Genomic DNA, 17,531 nt, shown 5'->3' with positions numbered 1-17,531 from the left:
ATTGGATGTTAAATGATATATAAGAAATTAATCTTGTAAGGTAATGGCACAGTAATTATATTTTTAGTGTCATTCTTAGGCAATCTGAAGCATTTAAAGGTGATATGACAAGGTATTTGGGATTTGCTTCATAGAAGAGATAGATCAGACAAGTTTGGCAAAATGTTGATAACTGTTGAAGCTACATAGTGGGCACATGGGGTCCATTATACTGTTCTCTCTACTTCTGTGTAGGTTTGAAATCTTCCATAATAAAAAGATACACACACACACATACACACAAAGAGGAAATTAAAATGACATAAGAAGACAAACATTTACCCTGAAAAATAATTATAAAAATGTTATTGCTTCACAATGAACCTATAAATTCTGAAGCAATATTTTGAAAATGTCAATATGATTCTTAAGTTCACCTGGAAGAATAATAGGTGAGTAAAGTCTAAAAAAGAAGAGTAATAATGATGATGACAGGGAGAGGGTTATGTGGGTGGGGAGTGGAGGGGAGCATGTGGGAAGAGAAGGGGTAGAATTTTCCTACCAGGTATTAAAATGTGTTATATGGCAACCATAACTGATATAATGTGGAACAGATCAATAAATCAATAGAAAAGAAGTGTCCAAACATAGACCCCAGAACCTCTGGCAATACAATATAGGATATAGATGACATTTCATTGAGATGGTAAGAAAGGGAATTATTCAGTAAATTGAGCTGGATAAGTATGTGCCATTTTGGGGGAAAGAAAGTCATTCCCTTAACTCACACTTTAACCAAAAATGTAAAAAATAAAACCAGAAAGGTAGTGGAAGAAAATTCAGCTATTTACTTTAATAACTTGAAGGCAGGGACAGATTTTATAACCATGGCATAGTCACCAGATGCAGTAAAATACTGATAGTTTTGACTAGATAGAAACTTAAGATCACTATCCAGGAGAAAGAAGTGTGATGGGTGGGGTGGGATGGAGGGATCAGTATCTTAATATATGAAACACTCATAAAAATCAATAAGAAAATATCTGCAAGGTTGTCACAAGAATGCTGGTGATTTCTGGAGCGATACCCACAGACATTTGCAATGATACATACATCCCTTCGATGTGGGTAAAGAGGATAAGCATCTAAAATATACAGAAATGGCTGTGCATAGTAAGAAAACCAGCAGCACTTCACAGAAAGAGAGCAATCTCCATTAGCTTTCATATCTGTATTAAGGCTGCCACTGTTGATGCTACTTCCTATTCAGAGTGAGGAAGCCATAAAATCTTTCAAGAAGCTCCCTTTGCCACTCTCATGGTGCTTGTTAAGGTGCTTATTCCGTTTTGGTATCTCTTGACAGTATTAGAGAGTAGCTTTGACCTGCCTATCCACCAAGTGGAAGTAACTGCTAACAACTGCATCATTTTCTCAAGAGGTGATTGTGAGTCCAGGTGAATCAAAGGACAATTTCCCATATATATTCATCTCTCTGGTGGACTCACACTTTAGCCTGCCTGTAGCTAGTTTTGCAAAATTGCAATAAAAAATTGGGCAATGATATGAATGGCAATAGACAATAAATGTATGTATTTTTAGCACAGTAACTGAAGAACTGCAAATTAAAATAGTAGGAAACCACTTTTTTTTTTTTTTTTAATCTGGCTGGTTTATCTGACAGGCAAGGATAGCATTTTCCTATAGAAAAGAGCAGGATGCCAGCACCAGTTATGGGGGCAGCAACATTTTCTTCATAAATCTGGGAATAAACAACTAGAAACAATATTGGTGCTTTAGTTTTTATCCAATAATTAAAATGTATGGAGCTCATTTAGGAAAAAGATTTACATGCAGAAAGTTTCAGGAGAATCTTATTAGTACCTCAATTACAACATCGTCAAAATAAAAACATTACAGGGCACCCACCATGGTGTCAAACATGTGTTAACCCAATAACGTTTATTAAGCTCTGGTTATATCTAAAGTACTATATGACGGATAAGACCTTCAGAAATCCTCAGTGTAGTGGGGGAGGCAGTGTGGAAACAATTAAAATACAATGTGTTATAACAGAGATATGGACAAAATATTTTGAAAGCACCAAGGAGTTTGGGAAGTAATGAAAAGGATAAAGAGAAAATGACAGATAAGCTCGTTCTTAATGGTTAAAGATTTTACCAGGCTGAAAACAAGAAAAAATAAAGTGAATTATACACGGAGAAAGTTGGTTGTGTAAAGATACACAAGGATACTATGTTCATGGCTTTCTATGGGAATTAGCAAAACCTGGGTTCCATAATAGCATATGGTATGAAGGAATAGTGGTCCATGACACTGAAAAGCAGGCAGGACTCAGAGTTACATATAAATCTGGATTTTAGAAAGATAACATGGGCAACAGTATACAGAAAACTAACCAGAAAATGTTGGGAAACAATCCCCCATAGGTCTCTCACATCTCTATCCTTTAGGGATCTGTATATAGCAAACAGACTTAGAAGGCAGAGATAGTATCTCTCTCCCTCAGGACAAAGGTTAAGCAGATTTCCAAGAAGTCCCTTTAAGGACTGAGGTTTCCTAAATTCAGGACCCCCAGTGAAATGCAAACTCTCTGTAAGCAGAGCATCCACTTGAGCGCATCTCCACACTGCCCACTTGTGACCTGAGAGGCAAGCAAAACAAATGTGAATATGAAGCTTATGATCTCTGCTGTGACTTGAGTAACAAAGTCCTTTCTGAGCCAGGAGGTTCTTCCCTTTTGTCAGCATCTATGAACCTGTGGCAGAATAATCTGTTATGTAAGGTAAAATCCAAGACCCTTCACAGTTGCTGACAAAAAAGAAGAGGAAGACCAGTTGAGGAGGCAGAGACCAATTACAAGTCTATCCAGTATATTATAGGAAACAAGGATCTCGAGTTTAGGAATTCCAAGGAAAGGAGGCAACATTAAAAAACATTTTAAGAGGCAAATTGACAAAACCTGGGACTGAGCAGAAGTGTGGCTGAGGGAGAGTTTAAGGTTGTGTATGACTATAATGTTTCTAATTGGATGAGTTTTTGTCATTGTTTTTGATAATAGCACAGAAGGAGCAGGTACGGTGTGAAAAGGTGGGGTGAGTTTGGAACATACACAGTTATGGGGATATTCAGGTAGATATATCTACTGGAACACTGGGAACAAAGGTTTGTAGCCTAAGATAGAGGTCAGGATCAAAAGAAAAAGTATTGGGAACCATTATGGTATGAGACAGAGATTCTCAAAGTGGGACAGGTAAACCCAAAAGGTGAAATCCATTTTCACAATAATATTAAGACATTGTGTGCCTTTTCACTGTGTTGACATTTGCTTTGATGGTGTGAATTAAATGGTAGGTATAACTGCTGATGCCTAAGCACAAACAAAGGCAGTAGAATCAAGTTGTCATTGTATTCTTTTCCACTCTACAATTGTATGAAAACACTTTTTTTTTGAAGAAGCAGCAAAAGTTACTGATTTCTATAAAATATGGACCCTTAAACATATTTTTGATATTCTGTGTGAGGAAACAAAGTGTGAAGTACAATATTTTCTTCAGAAAAAGCACTTGTGAGATTGAGCTAAGCTATTTATATCTGAAATAATGAATAACAAAGGATTGATATTCAGACACGGGTATATGGCAGATATTTTTCTGAAAATGAAAAAAGCCTGTAATTTAAAAAAAAACTGTCAGGATTTACTGCTAATAATAAAATTTGAGCTTTCAACTGAAAATCATAATTTTGTAAAACTCCTATACACCATGTTGAGAGTCTTGAATCTCATCTTGAATACACAGAATATTTTACTAAGATTGGTAGTGCTTTTAACAAAAAAGACATTGTACAGCATTTGCAGATCCACATGATTTAATGAGCAAATACTTTCTAGACCAACGAATCATGTTACCAACTCAAGACTGGATCAAAGTTCGATTCAGAAACTAGACAGACCAATGGAAACTTTTTTAAGAACAGCTTTACTGAGATATAATTCACATAACATACAATTTACCCATTTAAAGCGCAAAAGTCCATATTCACAGAGTTCGGCAACCATTACCACAATCAGTTTTAGGACATTTCCTTACCCCCAAAAGAAACCCCCATGCCTCTTGGGAAACCCCCATCCCAAAACAATCACTAATCTAGTTCCTGTCTCTATAGATCATTTCACTTGGCTATACACCTAGGACTGGAACTGCTGGATCATACAATAACGCTATGTTTAATTGTTTGAGGAACTGCCAGACTGTTTTCTAAAGTGACTGCAACATTTTACATTCCTATCAGAAATTCAAGAGGGTTCCAATTTCTTCACACACTCACCAACACTTGCTATTATCTGTCTTTTTTTAATTATTATTATTATAGTCACCCCTGTGGGTGAGAAGTGATACCTCATTGTGGTTTTGATTTGCATCTACCTGAAGGCTAATAATGTTGAGCATCTTTTCAGGTTCTTTTCATGTAATTATTGGCGATTTGTATCTCTTCTTTGGAGAAATACGTATTGTGCTCATTTGCACATTTTAAAATTGGATTGTCTTTTTATTGTCTTGTAATACTTCTTTTGAAACTGGGAAGTGTGAGACATCCAAATTAGCTCTTCTTTTTCGATATTGTTTTGGCTATTGTGTGTCCCTTGGATTTCCATATGAATCTTAGAATCAACTTATTAATTTCTAAAAAGAAGTCAGCTGGGATTTTGATAGAGAGTGACATGAATTTTGACAGAAAATTTACAGTACGACAACTTGGAGATTACTGGCATTTTAACAATATTAAGTTATCAAGTACATGGAATCTAACCACCACAGTTCTCTTAGGGTACTTTCAATAACATTGTGGAGTTTTTAAAGTATAAGTTTTACACTTATTTGGTTAAATTTATTCTTAACTATTTTATTCTTTTTGATGCCCTTAAGTATTTTATTCTTTATGATGCCCTTTAAATGGAATTGTCTTAATTTCATTTTAGCTTTGATCATTGCTATTAAATAAAAATACAATTTATTTTAGCATATTGACCATATATCTTGCAAACATGCTGAACTCATTTATTAATTCTAATAGTTTTCTAAATGGATTTTTTTTTTTTTTGCATAGAAGATTTGCAAATAGAGTATTACTTCTTTTCTCATTTGGATGACATTTATTCACTCATTTGAAGTGTTCAAGTCAATGGTTTTAACTATATTCACAGTTGTACAACTAAAAACATAATCACAAAAACAACTATAACCACATTCTCCTCACCCAAAAAAAGAGACCTCATCTTCATTAGCAGTCACTCTCCAATCTCCCTATTCCCACACTGCTAAGCAGCCTCTGTCTCTATATTATGTCTATTCCAGACATTTAATACAAATGGAATCATACAATATGTGGTCTTTCGTACCAGACTTCTTTCACCTAACACATTTTCAAGGTTCATCTGTGTGTAGCATGCACCATTATGTTATTTCTTTTATTGCAGAATATTATTTTTTATCTTCATTTTATTGAGATATATTCACATACCACGCAGTCATACAAAACAAATCGTACTTTCGATTGTTTACAGTACCATTACATAGTTGTACATTCATCACCTAAATCAATCCCCGACACCTTCATTAGCACACACACAAAAATAACAAGAATAATAATTAGAGTGAAAAAGAGCAATTGAAGTAAAAAAGAACACTGGGTACCTTTGCCTGTTTGTTTCCTTCCCCTATTTTTCTACTCAACCATCCATAAACTAGACAAAGTGGAGTGTGGTCCTTATGGCTTTCCCAATCCCATTGTCACCCCTCATGAGCTACATTTTTATACAACTGTCTTCGAGATTCATGGGTTCTGGGTTGTAGTTTGATAGTTTCAGGTATCCACCACCAGCTACCCCAATTCTTTAGAACCTAAAAAGGGTTGTCTAAATTGTGCATAAGAGTGCCCACCAGAGTGACCTCTCGGCTCCTTTTGGAATCTCTCTGCCACTGAAGCTTATTTCATTTCCTTTCACATCCCCCTTTTGGTCAAGAAGATGTTCTCCGTCCCACGATGCCGGGTCTACATTCCTCCCCGGGAGTCATATTCCACGTTGCCAGGGAGATTCACTCCCCTGGGTGTCTGATCCCACGTAGAGGGGAGGGCAGTGATTTCACCTTTCAAGTTGGCTTAGGTAGAGAGAGAGGGCCACATCTGAGCAACAAAGAGGCATTCGGGAGGAGGCTCTTAGGCACAACCGTAGGGAGGCCTAGCCTCTCCTTTGCAGCAACCATCTTCCCAAGGGTAAAACTTATGGTAGAGGGCTCAACCCATCAAACCACCAGTCCCCTATGTCTGTGGTCATGTTAGCAACCATGGAGGTGGGGTAGGCCAATACCCCTGCATTCTCCACAGGCTCCTCAAGGGAGCCTTTTTTTTTAACTTGTTTTTCTTTTTTTTTTTTTTAACTTTCCCTTCTTTTTATTTTTTTTTATTTTTTTTTTTTTTTAAATACAAATAAAAGTTTATTGTACAAAATTAAGGCCTTTGTATTTCACAGCTCACTAAGGCTCAAGAAAGACTAGATTATTTTTTAAGTCCTTCACAAAAATTTTGCTTTCACTATGGCCCCCCCAAACTATTAAAAATGGCCTAACCAAAATGTTATCAAAACAAACACTATAAATAACACCAAGTCCTTTAAAGAAGACTGTCCCAAATGTTATTTCTTGGCATAGGTGATCTTCATGGCATGGGATGGTGTGATCTTAAATCCTTGTAAAGCATCCCTGGCAGCTCCAGCCTGCCCATCATTTTCAAACTCAACAAAAGCAATGTCATGTCTTCCAGGTACCAAACGGACTTCCTTGAAACCAGGGAACTGATTAAAGAGCATGGATAACATCATCTCATTAGTCTCCTCTGGTAAGTTATTAAGGAATAAAATATAATTTGGAGGGTAATCAGGAACCTGAGGATTAGGTGTTGTATTTCCTTGGGTGTTAGTTGAATTTAGTATTCCCTGACCAGGCTTTTTGTTTGCAGTTGCTGCAGTCTGTTCCACTGTTTTGGCTTTTTTCTTTTCTTTTTTCTTTTCTTTGTCAGCAAATGTGCCACGCATTTTAGATATTATATCAGAATCTGTTTTTGCATACTGGATTCGCATTGGTTTACCATAAAATGGAAATCCTTGTAACTGTCTCAAGGCATTTGTAGATGAGCCCAGTTCCTTAAATATAACGAAGGCCTGCCCCCTCATCTTCATAGTCTTTAAAGCTACAATATCTACCACATGGCCAAACTGAGAAAACAGGGCATACAGGGATCGCTTCAATTCTTCTTTTTTAATTTTGTCATTCATGTTATTGATATAAATTGTATGATTTGGTCTGATATCCATGGTTTGGGTTAAATTGTCCAAATAACCTGAGGCCTGCAGCGTCTTTAGTGCGGACCTCCCTTCTTTTTAAAATCAACTGTATGAAAAAAAAAGTTAAAAAGAAAACAAACATACAATAAAAGAACATTTCAAAGAGACCATAACAAGGGAGTAAGAAAAAGACAACTAAATCTAAGATAACTGCTTAACTTCCAACATGTTCCTACTTTACCCCAAGAAAGTTACATAATATAGCAACATTTCTGTCAACTTGTTCCTACTATACCCATCAGAAATTAACAGACCATAGTCATTCCTGGGCATCCCCAGAACATTAAATAGCTTATCTGTTCTTCTTGGATTATTGTTCCCCCTTCCTTAATTGCTCTCTATTGCTAGTTCCCCTACATTCTACATTATAAACCATTTCTTTTACATTTTTCAAAGTTCACATTAGTGGTAGCATATAATATTTCTCTTTCTGTGCCTGGCTTATTTCGCTCAGCATTATGTCTTCAGGGTTCATCCATGTTGTCATATGTTTCACGAGATCGTTCCTTCTTACTGCCACGTAGTATTCCATCATGTGTATATATCACATTTTATTTATCCACTCATCTGTTGAAGGACATTTGGGTTGTTTCCATCTCTTGGCAATTGTGAATAATGCTGCTATGAACATTGGAGTGCAGATATCTGTTCGTGTCACTGCTTTCCGACCTTCCGGGTATATACCGAGAAGTGCGATCGCTGGATCGAATGGTAACTCTATATCTAGTTTTCTAAGGAACTGCCAGACTGACTTCCAGAGTGGCTGAACCATTATACAGTCCCACCAACAATGAATAAGAGTTCCAATTTCTCCACATCCCCTCCAGCATTTGTAGTTTCCTGTTTGTTTAATGGCAGCCATTCTAACCGCAGAATATTATTCAGTTGTATGGGCATACCACATTTTGTTTATCCATTCATCAACTGATGGACATTTGGGTTGTTTCTACTTTTGGGTCATTATGAATAATGCTGCCCTGAATATTCGTGTACAAATTTTGTATGAACATACATTCATTTTCTCAGGGGAATATATCTAGGATTAGAATTATTGAGTCATACGGTAACCCCATCTTTAGCCTTTTGAGGAAATGTCAGATTGTTTCCAAGCAGCTGCGCAATTTTATAATCCCACCAGCACAATTCCTCTACATTTTCACCAACAAATTTTAAATATGATGTGAGGTAGATGTCCAACTTGATTCTTTTCCATGTGGATATCTAGTTCTACTAGTGCTACTCTTTTCATTACCTGAAAAGAGTATCCTTTCCCCAGTGGAATCTCTTGGTGCTCTTGACAAATATCATTGGACCATAAATGGATAGGTTTATTTCTGGACTCTCAATTCCGTGAAAACTGATTTTGAGATTTAAAGGTAACTCAGTAGAGACAGAATAGCCTTTTCAACAAATAACTGTAGTTATATATATAAACTTCAACCTATTCCTCAAAACACATATAAAAATATCTCAAAATGGAAGAGTCCTAAATGAAAAAGCTTAAATTATAAAGCCTATAGGAAAAAACAGGGGAAAATCTTTGTGATCATGATCATAAGTGGGACCAATGGCTTTTCAGAAACATATTTAGGGGTATATAATTAGTGATCAATAAATGCTATTTGCTATGATATTTTTTACAATTAATGGGTGAATAGTTTTACATATTAAATACACACTAATGTTGGGGATTTAGATTGTCTTCAGTTTTCTATGTTAAAAATACTGTTTCAATGACCTCCCCTGTACATATTTGTATATTACATATTACTTATGTACATATGTCAGTATTTCTATAGAAGAGATATCTAAAATACTAAATACTGGATCAAAGATTATGCACATTTTAAATTTGTAAAGGTTCTCCCAAATTGCTGTACAATAAAATGTACCTTGTATTCATACCTATCCATATCACATCATTCCTAACACTGCATTCTAATAAGTTTATTTTTATCAGTGGAACATACAAATATGGTAATATTTGTATATAATATTCCAGTATACAAATATGGTGACTTCCCAGCTGATAGAGGTGTTCAGACGCCATTGGCCATTCTTTAGTGAAGGTATCAACTTGTTGATGCCTTAGTTTGGACACTTTTATGGCCTCAGAACTGTAAATCTGTAACTTAATAAATACCCTCTATAAAAGCCAATCCATTTCTGGTATTTTGCAAAAAGGCAGCATGAGCAAAGTGGAACACTATGAAAATGTCCAAATTAAGGCATCAAGAGGTAGATACCTTCTCTGAGGAAACGGCCGATGGCATCTGGAACACTGCCAGCTGGGAAGGAATATGGCTGGTGTCTGCTGGTCCTTTGCTCCCTGGTTACACTGCTTTCAGCTTCTGATTCCAGTAGCTTTCTTTTTAAGCATCTGTGAGTTCTCACTTAGCTTCTCTGAGGCAAACTTTGGGCTTCATCTCTTAGTTTAGGATCTCCAAATGTCTTTGAATCTCCAGCCTCTCAGTCTGTGTGTGTTCTCAGCTCTCTTAAGGACTCCAATAAACTAATTAAGACCCATCTTCAATGGACGAGGTCGCAACTCCATGGAAATAATCTAATCAAAAGGTCCCACCCACAACTGGGTAGGTCACATCTCCAGGGAAACAAACTAATCAAAAGATCCCACCCACAATAACTCTGTTCCCACAAGATTGCATTAAAGATCATGGCTTTTTATAGGGTACATAACAGATTCAAACCAGCACAGGCAGGATACAAGATCAACATGCAAAAATCAGTATTGTTTCTATACACTGGTAATGAGCTAACCGAGGAGATAATCAAGAAAAAAAATTCCATATCTAATAGCAACAACAGAATCAAATATCTAGGAATGAACTTAACCAAGGATATAAAGGACTTGTATAAGGAAAACTACAAAACATTGCTAAAAGAACTCAAAGACGACCTAAATAAATGGAAAGACTTTCTATGTTCATGGATTGGAAGGCTAAATGTTGTAAAGATGTCAATTCTACCCAAAGTGATCTACAGATTCTATGCAATACTAATCAAAATTCTATCAGCCTACTTTGCACAAATGAAAAAGCTAATTATCAAATTTATTTGGAAGGGTATGGGGCCAAACTAACCAAAAACATCTTGAAAAAGAAGAATGAAGTGTGAGGACTAACATTTCCTGACTTTAAAGCATAAAGCCACAGGGGTCAAAACAGTTGTACACATATAGCTTCAAACCACCACAAGGACCTAGCCAGAGCAATAAAGCAAGAAAAAGAAATTATAGCACACATGAGAAAATAAAAATCAAACTTTTATTCACAGATGACATGATTGTGTAATGAGAAAATTCTCAGGAATCTAAGGGAAAAGCTATAATAACTATTAAATGAGTTTAGCAAGGTCACAGGATGCAGATATATGTGTGTGTGTGTGTGTGTGTGTGTGTGTGTGTGTATTCCTATATATCTGACTTTCTCAACTTTGGCACCACTGGCATTTTGGGCCAGACAAATGAGGGAAGACAATCCAACAAATTGTAAGATATTTCTAACTATCCCTAGTCTGTATTAAATAGAAGCCAATTGTGACAACCAAAAATTTCTCCAGACATTACCAAATGTCATCTTGGGGTGCAAATTTGCCCCAAGGTGAGAGCCACTGCTATACACTATGAGCAAACAATTGGAAAATCATATATATTTTTAAAATTTCATTTACAATAGCTTCCAAAACATGAAATATATAGGGATAAATTTCACAAAATATGTGAAAGGCCTGTAAAATGAAAAACTCCAGAACATTGTATACCATGTTGACAGATCGGAAGACTTGATACTGTTGGAAAGACTATTCTTCCTAAACTAATATATACAGTCAGCACTGTCCTCATCATAAGCCTAGCATGTTTATTCAAGAAATCAACAAGCTGATTCTAGAATTCACATGAAAATGCAAAGGACCTAGAAGAGCCAAAACAATCTTGTTAAAGAACAAAATTGGAGGATTTACACTGCCAAATTTCAAGGTTTGCTATAAAGCTATAGTAATCCAGGCACTGGAGTACTGGTGTAAGAATATATATTTAGTTATATATATAGAATATCCAGATGTAGAACATGTGTGTGTGTGTGTGTGTGTGTGTGTGTGTAACAAATGGTACTGAAAAATATCCAAAAGGAAAACAAATGGACCCTAACCTTTACTCCACAGCATACACCAATACTAAATCAAAACTGACTATACATAAATTTAAAAGCTAAAATAATAAAACTTCTAGAAGAAAACATAGGAGAAAATCTTAGGGAGGGCAACATCTCAGAATGCAAAAAGCATGAACCAATAAAGAAAAAATGGTTCAATTATACTTCATAAAAAAAAAAAGTTTTTTTAAGATTGCTGTTTGAAAGACAACACTAAGAAAATGAACAGGCAACTAAAGATTGGGAAAAAATATTTGTAATACATGTATCTCACAAAATAATTGTATCTAGAACATATGTATATCATTGCTATATATACTTATAAGTATTATAACTCAATAATAAAAAGATGAACAACCTAATTTTTTGAATGACCAAAAATTGAACAGACCCTACACAAAAGATACACACATAGCAAACAAATAAAAGGATGCTTAACATCCTTAGACAACAGAGAAATGCAAAATTAAAAATGAAAGATCACTAGCCATCTACTAAAATTGAAAAGACTAACAATACTAACTGTTGGTGAGACCGTAAAGCACCAGAACTTTTATACATTGCCGATGGGAATAACAAAAGGAACAAATATTTTGGAAAATAGTTCGGCAGTTCCTTACAAAGTTAGTAAAACCCTTAATATATGGACCCAACAATTTTATTCCCAGGCATTTACTCAACTGAAATGAAAACATATGTCCACACAGTCTAATGTGAAAATGTTCAGAGCAGCATTATTTATAACAGCCAAAACTGGGAAATAAAAATGTCCAACAGTAAGTGAACAGACAAACAATGGAATACTACCCAGTGATAAAAAAGAACAAACTACTGATACAACAACATGGATGAATCTCAAAAGCATTAGGTTTAATGAAGGCAGTCTCATACAGAATAGTACACACTGAATGATTCCATTTATATTAGAATTTATATCAAATTCTAGAAAAGTAAAGCGAATCTGTAATGACAGAAAGCAATTCAGTGGTAGGTGGGGGTCCAGGTAGGAAGTTTTGGAACTTTTGGGGATGATGAAAACATTCTATTTATTTATTGTGGTGGCAGTCCATGGGTCTGCGTATTTGACAAGATTTATCAAACTTAATACTTAGGAATGAGCTCATTTAATCAAATGTAAATTATACATCAAAAACATTGATTTTATAAAAAGATTGGAGAATGTTAAGTAGAAAATGGGTATTGAAGTAAAAGAAATAGAATGATTTGTTATCTCTGAAAAGTGTTGGAGAGTAGCTGGAGGGAGACAGAGTTGATTTTTATTTTAAGATGGACAACATTTTGAAAATAAATAAAGGAGTTAGGAGACAGAGAATGAAAAGATAACTGATAAGTTTTCAGTGGGCTGGAGATCCAGAGAAAAGAATGGATGGTGAACTCTACACCCAAGGTGGAACACTTCTCCCATTGTAAAAGCAAACAAAGAATAAAACAATAAATCTAATCCATTCCTGTGGGTGTGAACCCATTCTAAGTAGGACCTTTTGATGAGGTTACTTCAGCTAAGACACAGTCCCACCTCAATCAGGATGGGTCTTAATCCCATTACTGGAGTCCTTTATAAGAAAATGAAATTCAGACAGATAGAAAAAGCCACAGAAGCATGAAGCCGAAGTCAATGAAACCAAGAAGAGAAGGGAGAGACCAGTAGATGATGCCACATGCATTGACATGTGGCAGAGGAGCCAAGGATCACTGGCATCTTGTCTTTGGGAAAAAAGCATCACTTTGTCACCTTGATCTGGACATTTCTCTGGCCTCAAAAGTGTGAGCAAATAAATTCATTGTTGAATCCACCCCAGAAAACAAACAAACAATACAGCATGGTACTGGCATAAAGATAGACATATAGATCAATGGCTCAGAAATAGACGCTCAGATTTATGGTCAACTGATTTTTAACAAGGCTCCCAAGACCACTCAACTGGGACAGAATAGTGCTGGGAGCAATGGATACTGGATATCCATAATCAAAAGAATGAAAGAGGACACCTATCTCATACCCTGTACAAAAATTAAACTCAAAATGGATTAAAGACCTAAATGTAAGAACCAGTACCATAAAACTCCAAAAAGAAAATGTAGGGAAACATCTTTAAGATCCAGTGATAGACAGTAGTTTCCTAGACTTGACATCCAAAGCATAAGCAACGAAAGAAAAAACAGATAAATGGGAACTCCTCAAAACTGAACATTTCAGTATATGGATTTTAATTCAGTAGATTTTTCAAAAAGACTCTGGCATGTTGTGTGCATGTTTACTTATATCTGTATTTTCAAAAGTTTCCAAGTGAAAAAAAAAAGTTGATCGATCTGATTATTTGGGGGTTTGGGGAAGGGCTGGAAGGGGTAAGCTGAGTTTTCTGTATGGGGTTTATATTATTTTTATAACAGTCCTGTAAGTTTGAAAGTATCTCAAAAAAAAAAGTTAAAAAAGAGAATTTGTTAGCATATTAGGGGCATTAACTCCTTGTCTGATGCAGATTTCACATACTTTCTTCCAGATCAAAATTGTTTATTATGTCTTTTGCCTACATTTTTTGGCCATTTTTATGTACTTTAATCTTTATGACTTCTGAGATTAGAAACAACAATAAGAAGTTCAAGCATTGACTGAAAAAGATAAGCCAGTAAATGATACAAAGAAAGAACAACCCAAAAGTCTAACAGGAGAAGAACAAGGCAAAGAGTGCTATCCTGAAAGTTAATGGAAGAGAGAAAGTTTCAAAATTGAGATAGTAATTAACAAAATCCAATACCCTCAAGTGGGTCAATTAGGATCCATTGGGTTTTCTATTATACATATACACACACACACACACATACATAATATCATTAGTGACTTTCGCAAAAAATGTTTGCATAGAGATAGGTTAAGAATCCACATTGCTTGCAGTTAGTGAGTAAAGAATGAATGGGAGGTAAAGTAGTGGGGGTAATGCCTGTATATCACTCCGGCAGTGATATACAAGACGTTTGGCAGTGAAGGGAATGGAGGGGGGGTTACAGTTTAAGGTTCTAGAGAATGAAAAAGAAAATTGTAAAAGAGGTAAAAGCAATAAAACAAAATATGAGCAAATCTAAAGATAACAGGGAGAAAACGTGAAGAAATTGAAACTTGATGATTTCTATTATTTCCTTTTTCTTAACAGTAAGATATGAGATTACTTACTGAGAGCAGGGTAAGATAATAGAGAAGAATGATGAAGATTTGATAAACACAAAGGAAAATAAGAATTGGAGTACAAATTGAAAGTATTAAGATTTAAACATTGTTTGATTATCTTACAATGCCTAGAGAAATGTCTTGCACATATAGGTACTCAATGAATGGGTACACATTTTAACTAAATTTGGAATATTTTATAAAGTACATCCTTCCAGAAATTTAGTTTTATGCTAGCTTTAATGTATGTTTTACATAAACCACTACATTAATGTTAATTACAATGTAAAAAGATTTCCCAAGGAGAACATATAATGCCATTTATTTAATTTCTACAGTCACCCAGAAAAAATTTCAGATTAAGCGGTTGTCAAGTTAATGAACTGACAGCAATTGAAATTTATTTTTGCAATACAGCATGAAAGATTTGTAAATGTCATTTAAAGTGGGGTCTTTAAAATCACTCTAGACGCTTAATAAATACATTTTTCATGTATTTATCTTTGTATGTGAGTATGCATATAATTACAATGGATTACCAGAATCAGTACAGGCATACCTCACTTTACCGTGCAATAAATAATATTTTAATTCATACACAAACAAGAAACAGGAATAATATAAAACATTATAAAGTAAAACATGAGAAAGAGGAAAGTTAGTCATTTCCATTTAAACCATATTATCAGGAGTAATTGTCAAGAAATCATTTCAATACCAAAAACAGAAACCAAAGTACTAAAATTGCTAATAAATGGTAAAGCTCACACTGAAATTGAGTGCAAATGAAGACTTTACTAAATGTTTTCAGCTACTAAATGTATTCTGAAAATGATGTTTTATGTAACAAACCAACAGGAGGGGAAAATGGCTGAGATTTAAATGGGATCTCTCAGTACTATCTTTGCACTTCTCTGTAACTCTATAATTATTCCAAATAAGAAATTTATTTGAATGCTATATGGCCACAAGAAGGAACGATGTCGTGAAACATATGACAACATGGATGAACCTTAAAGACATAATGCTGAGTGAAATAAGCCAGGCACAAAAAGAGAAATATTGTATGTTACCACTAATGTGAACACTGTGAAAAATGTAAAATAAATGGTTTATATTGTAGAATGTAGGAGACCTAGCAATCGACAACAAATAGTGAAGAGGGAACGATAATCTGAAAAGAACAGTTAACTTGTGGAGGATAAACTTAATGTTCTGGGAATGCTCAGGAACGACTATAGTTTGTTAATTTCTGGGGGGTATGGTACGAACAAGTTAGCAGAAATGTAGTTATTTTAGATTATTTGTTTTTCTTATTCCTTTGTTGGGTTATATCTGTCTATTTTCTTGGGGTAGGGTAGAAACATGTTGGAAGCAATGTAGTTACTTTCGGCTATTTGTTTTTTCTTATTCCTTTGTTTTGGTTTTGTTTGAAATGTTTTTTTTAATTTTTTGATAAAGTTAAAAAAAGCAATGAATGTGGAAAAAAGTAAATGAACAATGGCGGGAGGAGGAGGGAAATGGAATGCTTTGGATGTTCTCTTTAATTTTAATTTTAATTTTAATTTTTGGAGTAATGAAAATGTTCAAAGATTGTGGTGATCAATGCACAGCTATGAACAACTGTAGACCCTGAAGGATTGTATGTTATGTGACTATATCTCAATAAAATTGCATTAAAAACAAATTTATTTGTAGAAGAACTAATAGTGAATTAATGGTTTAGTATTTTTTAACTCTTAATTTTGAAATAATTTCATACTTACCAAAAGTTACAAAAATAGTACAAATAATTCCAATTTACCTTTCACACAGCTTCCCCAACATTAACATCTTATTGTAACCATAATACAATTATCAAAACCAGGAAATTGCTTTATAGTTTGAAGCCTTTGTCCCCTCTTTCAACAACTACAAACACCATATAGATTCCCAGGAGCCAAATGGTATCAAAAGTTACTAATTTTTAATAGCCACAGTAAAGGTCTATTATTTCAGAGAAACTGCTCCCATGTAAAGTAGAAAAAGGAAAGAAAAATCTCAGTTCCAAGACAATTCATTACCCATTTCTAAGAAGTAGTTGGTACACAGTGGGATTTCCCTGATAGCTCAGAAATACATCTTATTAAAAGATGTAATTAGGATCCAGGAATTACATACAAAAAGAGGAAAGAGATAGTCACAAGTGTATAAAGTAAACCCTTTGGATAAAGCAGGAAAACATTATTATCTGTAAACTCATCATTTGGGAGTCAGATTTATCACATCTTTCAGAAATTATTTAGGGATAACATGAACCATATATTACGGATATATATGAATTCACTCGCGCATATAAGTAACCTCTTTCATAAACTATGCTTATAAACAGATATGCCAGCATTATGGGTACACCTTCCAGTTTTTCTTGAACTGAAGGCAAAATAAATACACTACCTTCCAAATGAATATGTCAAAAATATAATCTAAACCACTTCAGAAAGTTAAGGGGAAATGACTATCTTTTTTGTGGAGGAGAGACAAGTTTTAGATTATGATTTTCACAATTTGTAAATATGCCTAATTTTAAAATTTCCCCTCCCAAGGCAAAAGTTGCAATTGCTAACACATAAATAATTTCATTGTGAATTTTGTATAAAATGTGCTGTTTGAAAAAGAAACATTTATATTAAAAACTTAGACTATTAGTAAAGTTACTCTGAAACTAATAATTTAACACATCTCCACAATAAAAATTTGAAAAGACATTACTTTGAAATCACTTCAAAATTATTCC

At 34.7% G+C, this 17,531-nt stretch overlaps 2 protein-coding genes across 5 annotated transcripts in view; both read right to left on the bottom strand.

Annotated features, from left to right (window-relative positions):
* ADK (adenosine kinase) overlaps nucleotides 1-17,531 on the bottom strand; it is a 559,277-nt gene that overhangs the window by 310,894 nt on the left and 230,852 nt on the right. The gene's annotated exons all lie outside the window — the stretch shown is intronic.
* Nucleotides 6,479-7,419, bottom strand: LOC119510545 (U2 small nuclear ribonucleoprotein B''). Its single transcript, XM_037804926.1, has one exon. The coding sequence runs from the start codon at nucleotides 7,367-7,369 to the stop codon at nucleotides 6,692-6,694; it is 678 nt and encodes a 225-aa protein (XP_037660854.1). The 5' UTR covers nucleotides 7,370-7,419; the 3' UTR covers nucleotides 6,479-6,691.

Source organism: Choloepus didactylus, chromosome 15 (assembly GCF_015220235.1).
Source record: "Choloepus didactylus isolate mChoDid1 chromosome 15, mChoDid1.pri, whole genome shotgun sequence".
NCBI classification, from domain to species: domain Eukaryota; kingdom Metazoa; phylum Chordata; class Mammalia; order Pilosa; family Megalonychidae; genus Choloepus; species Choloepus didactylus.
Note: the sequence above shows the minus strand (reverse complement) of the source record. Positions and strands in the feature narration are given on the sequence as shown.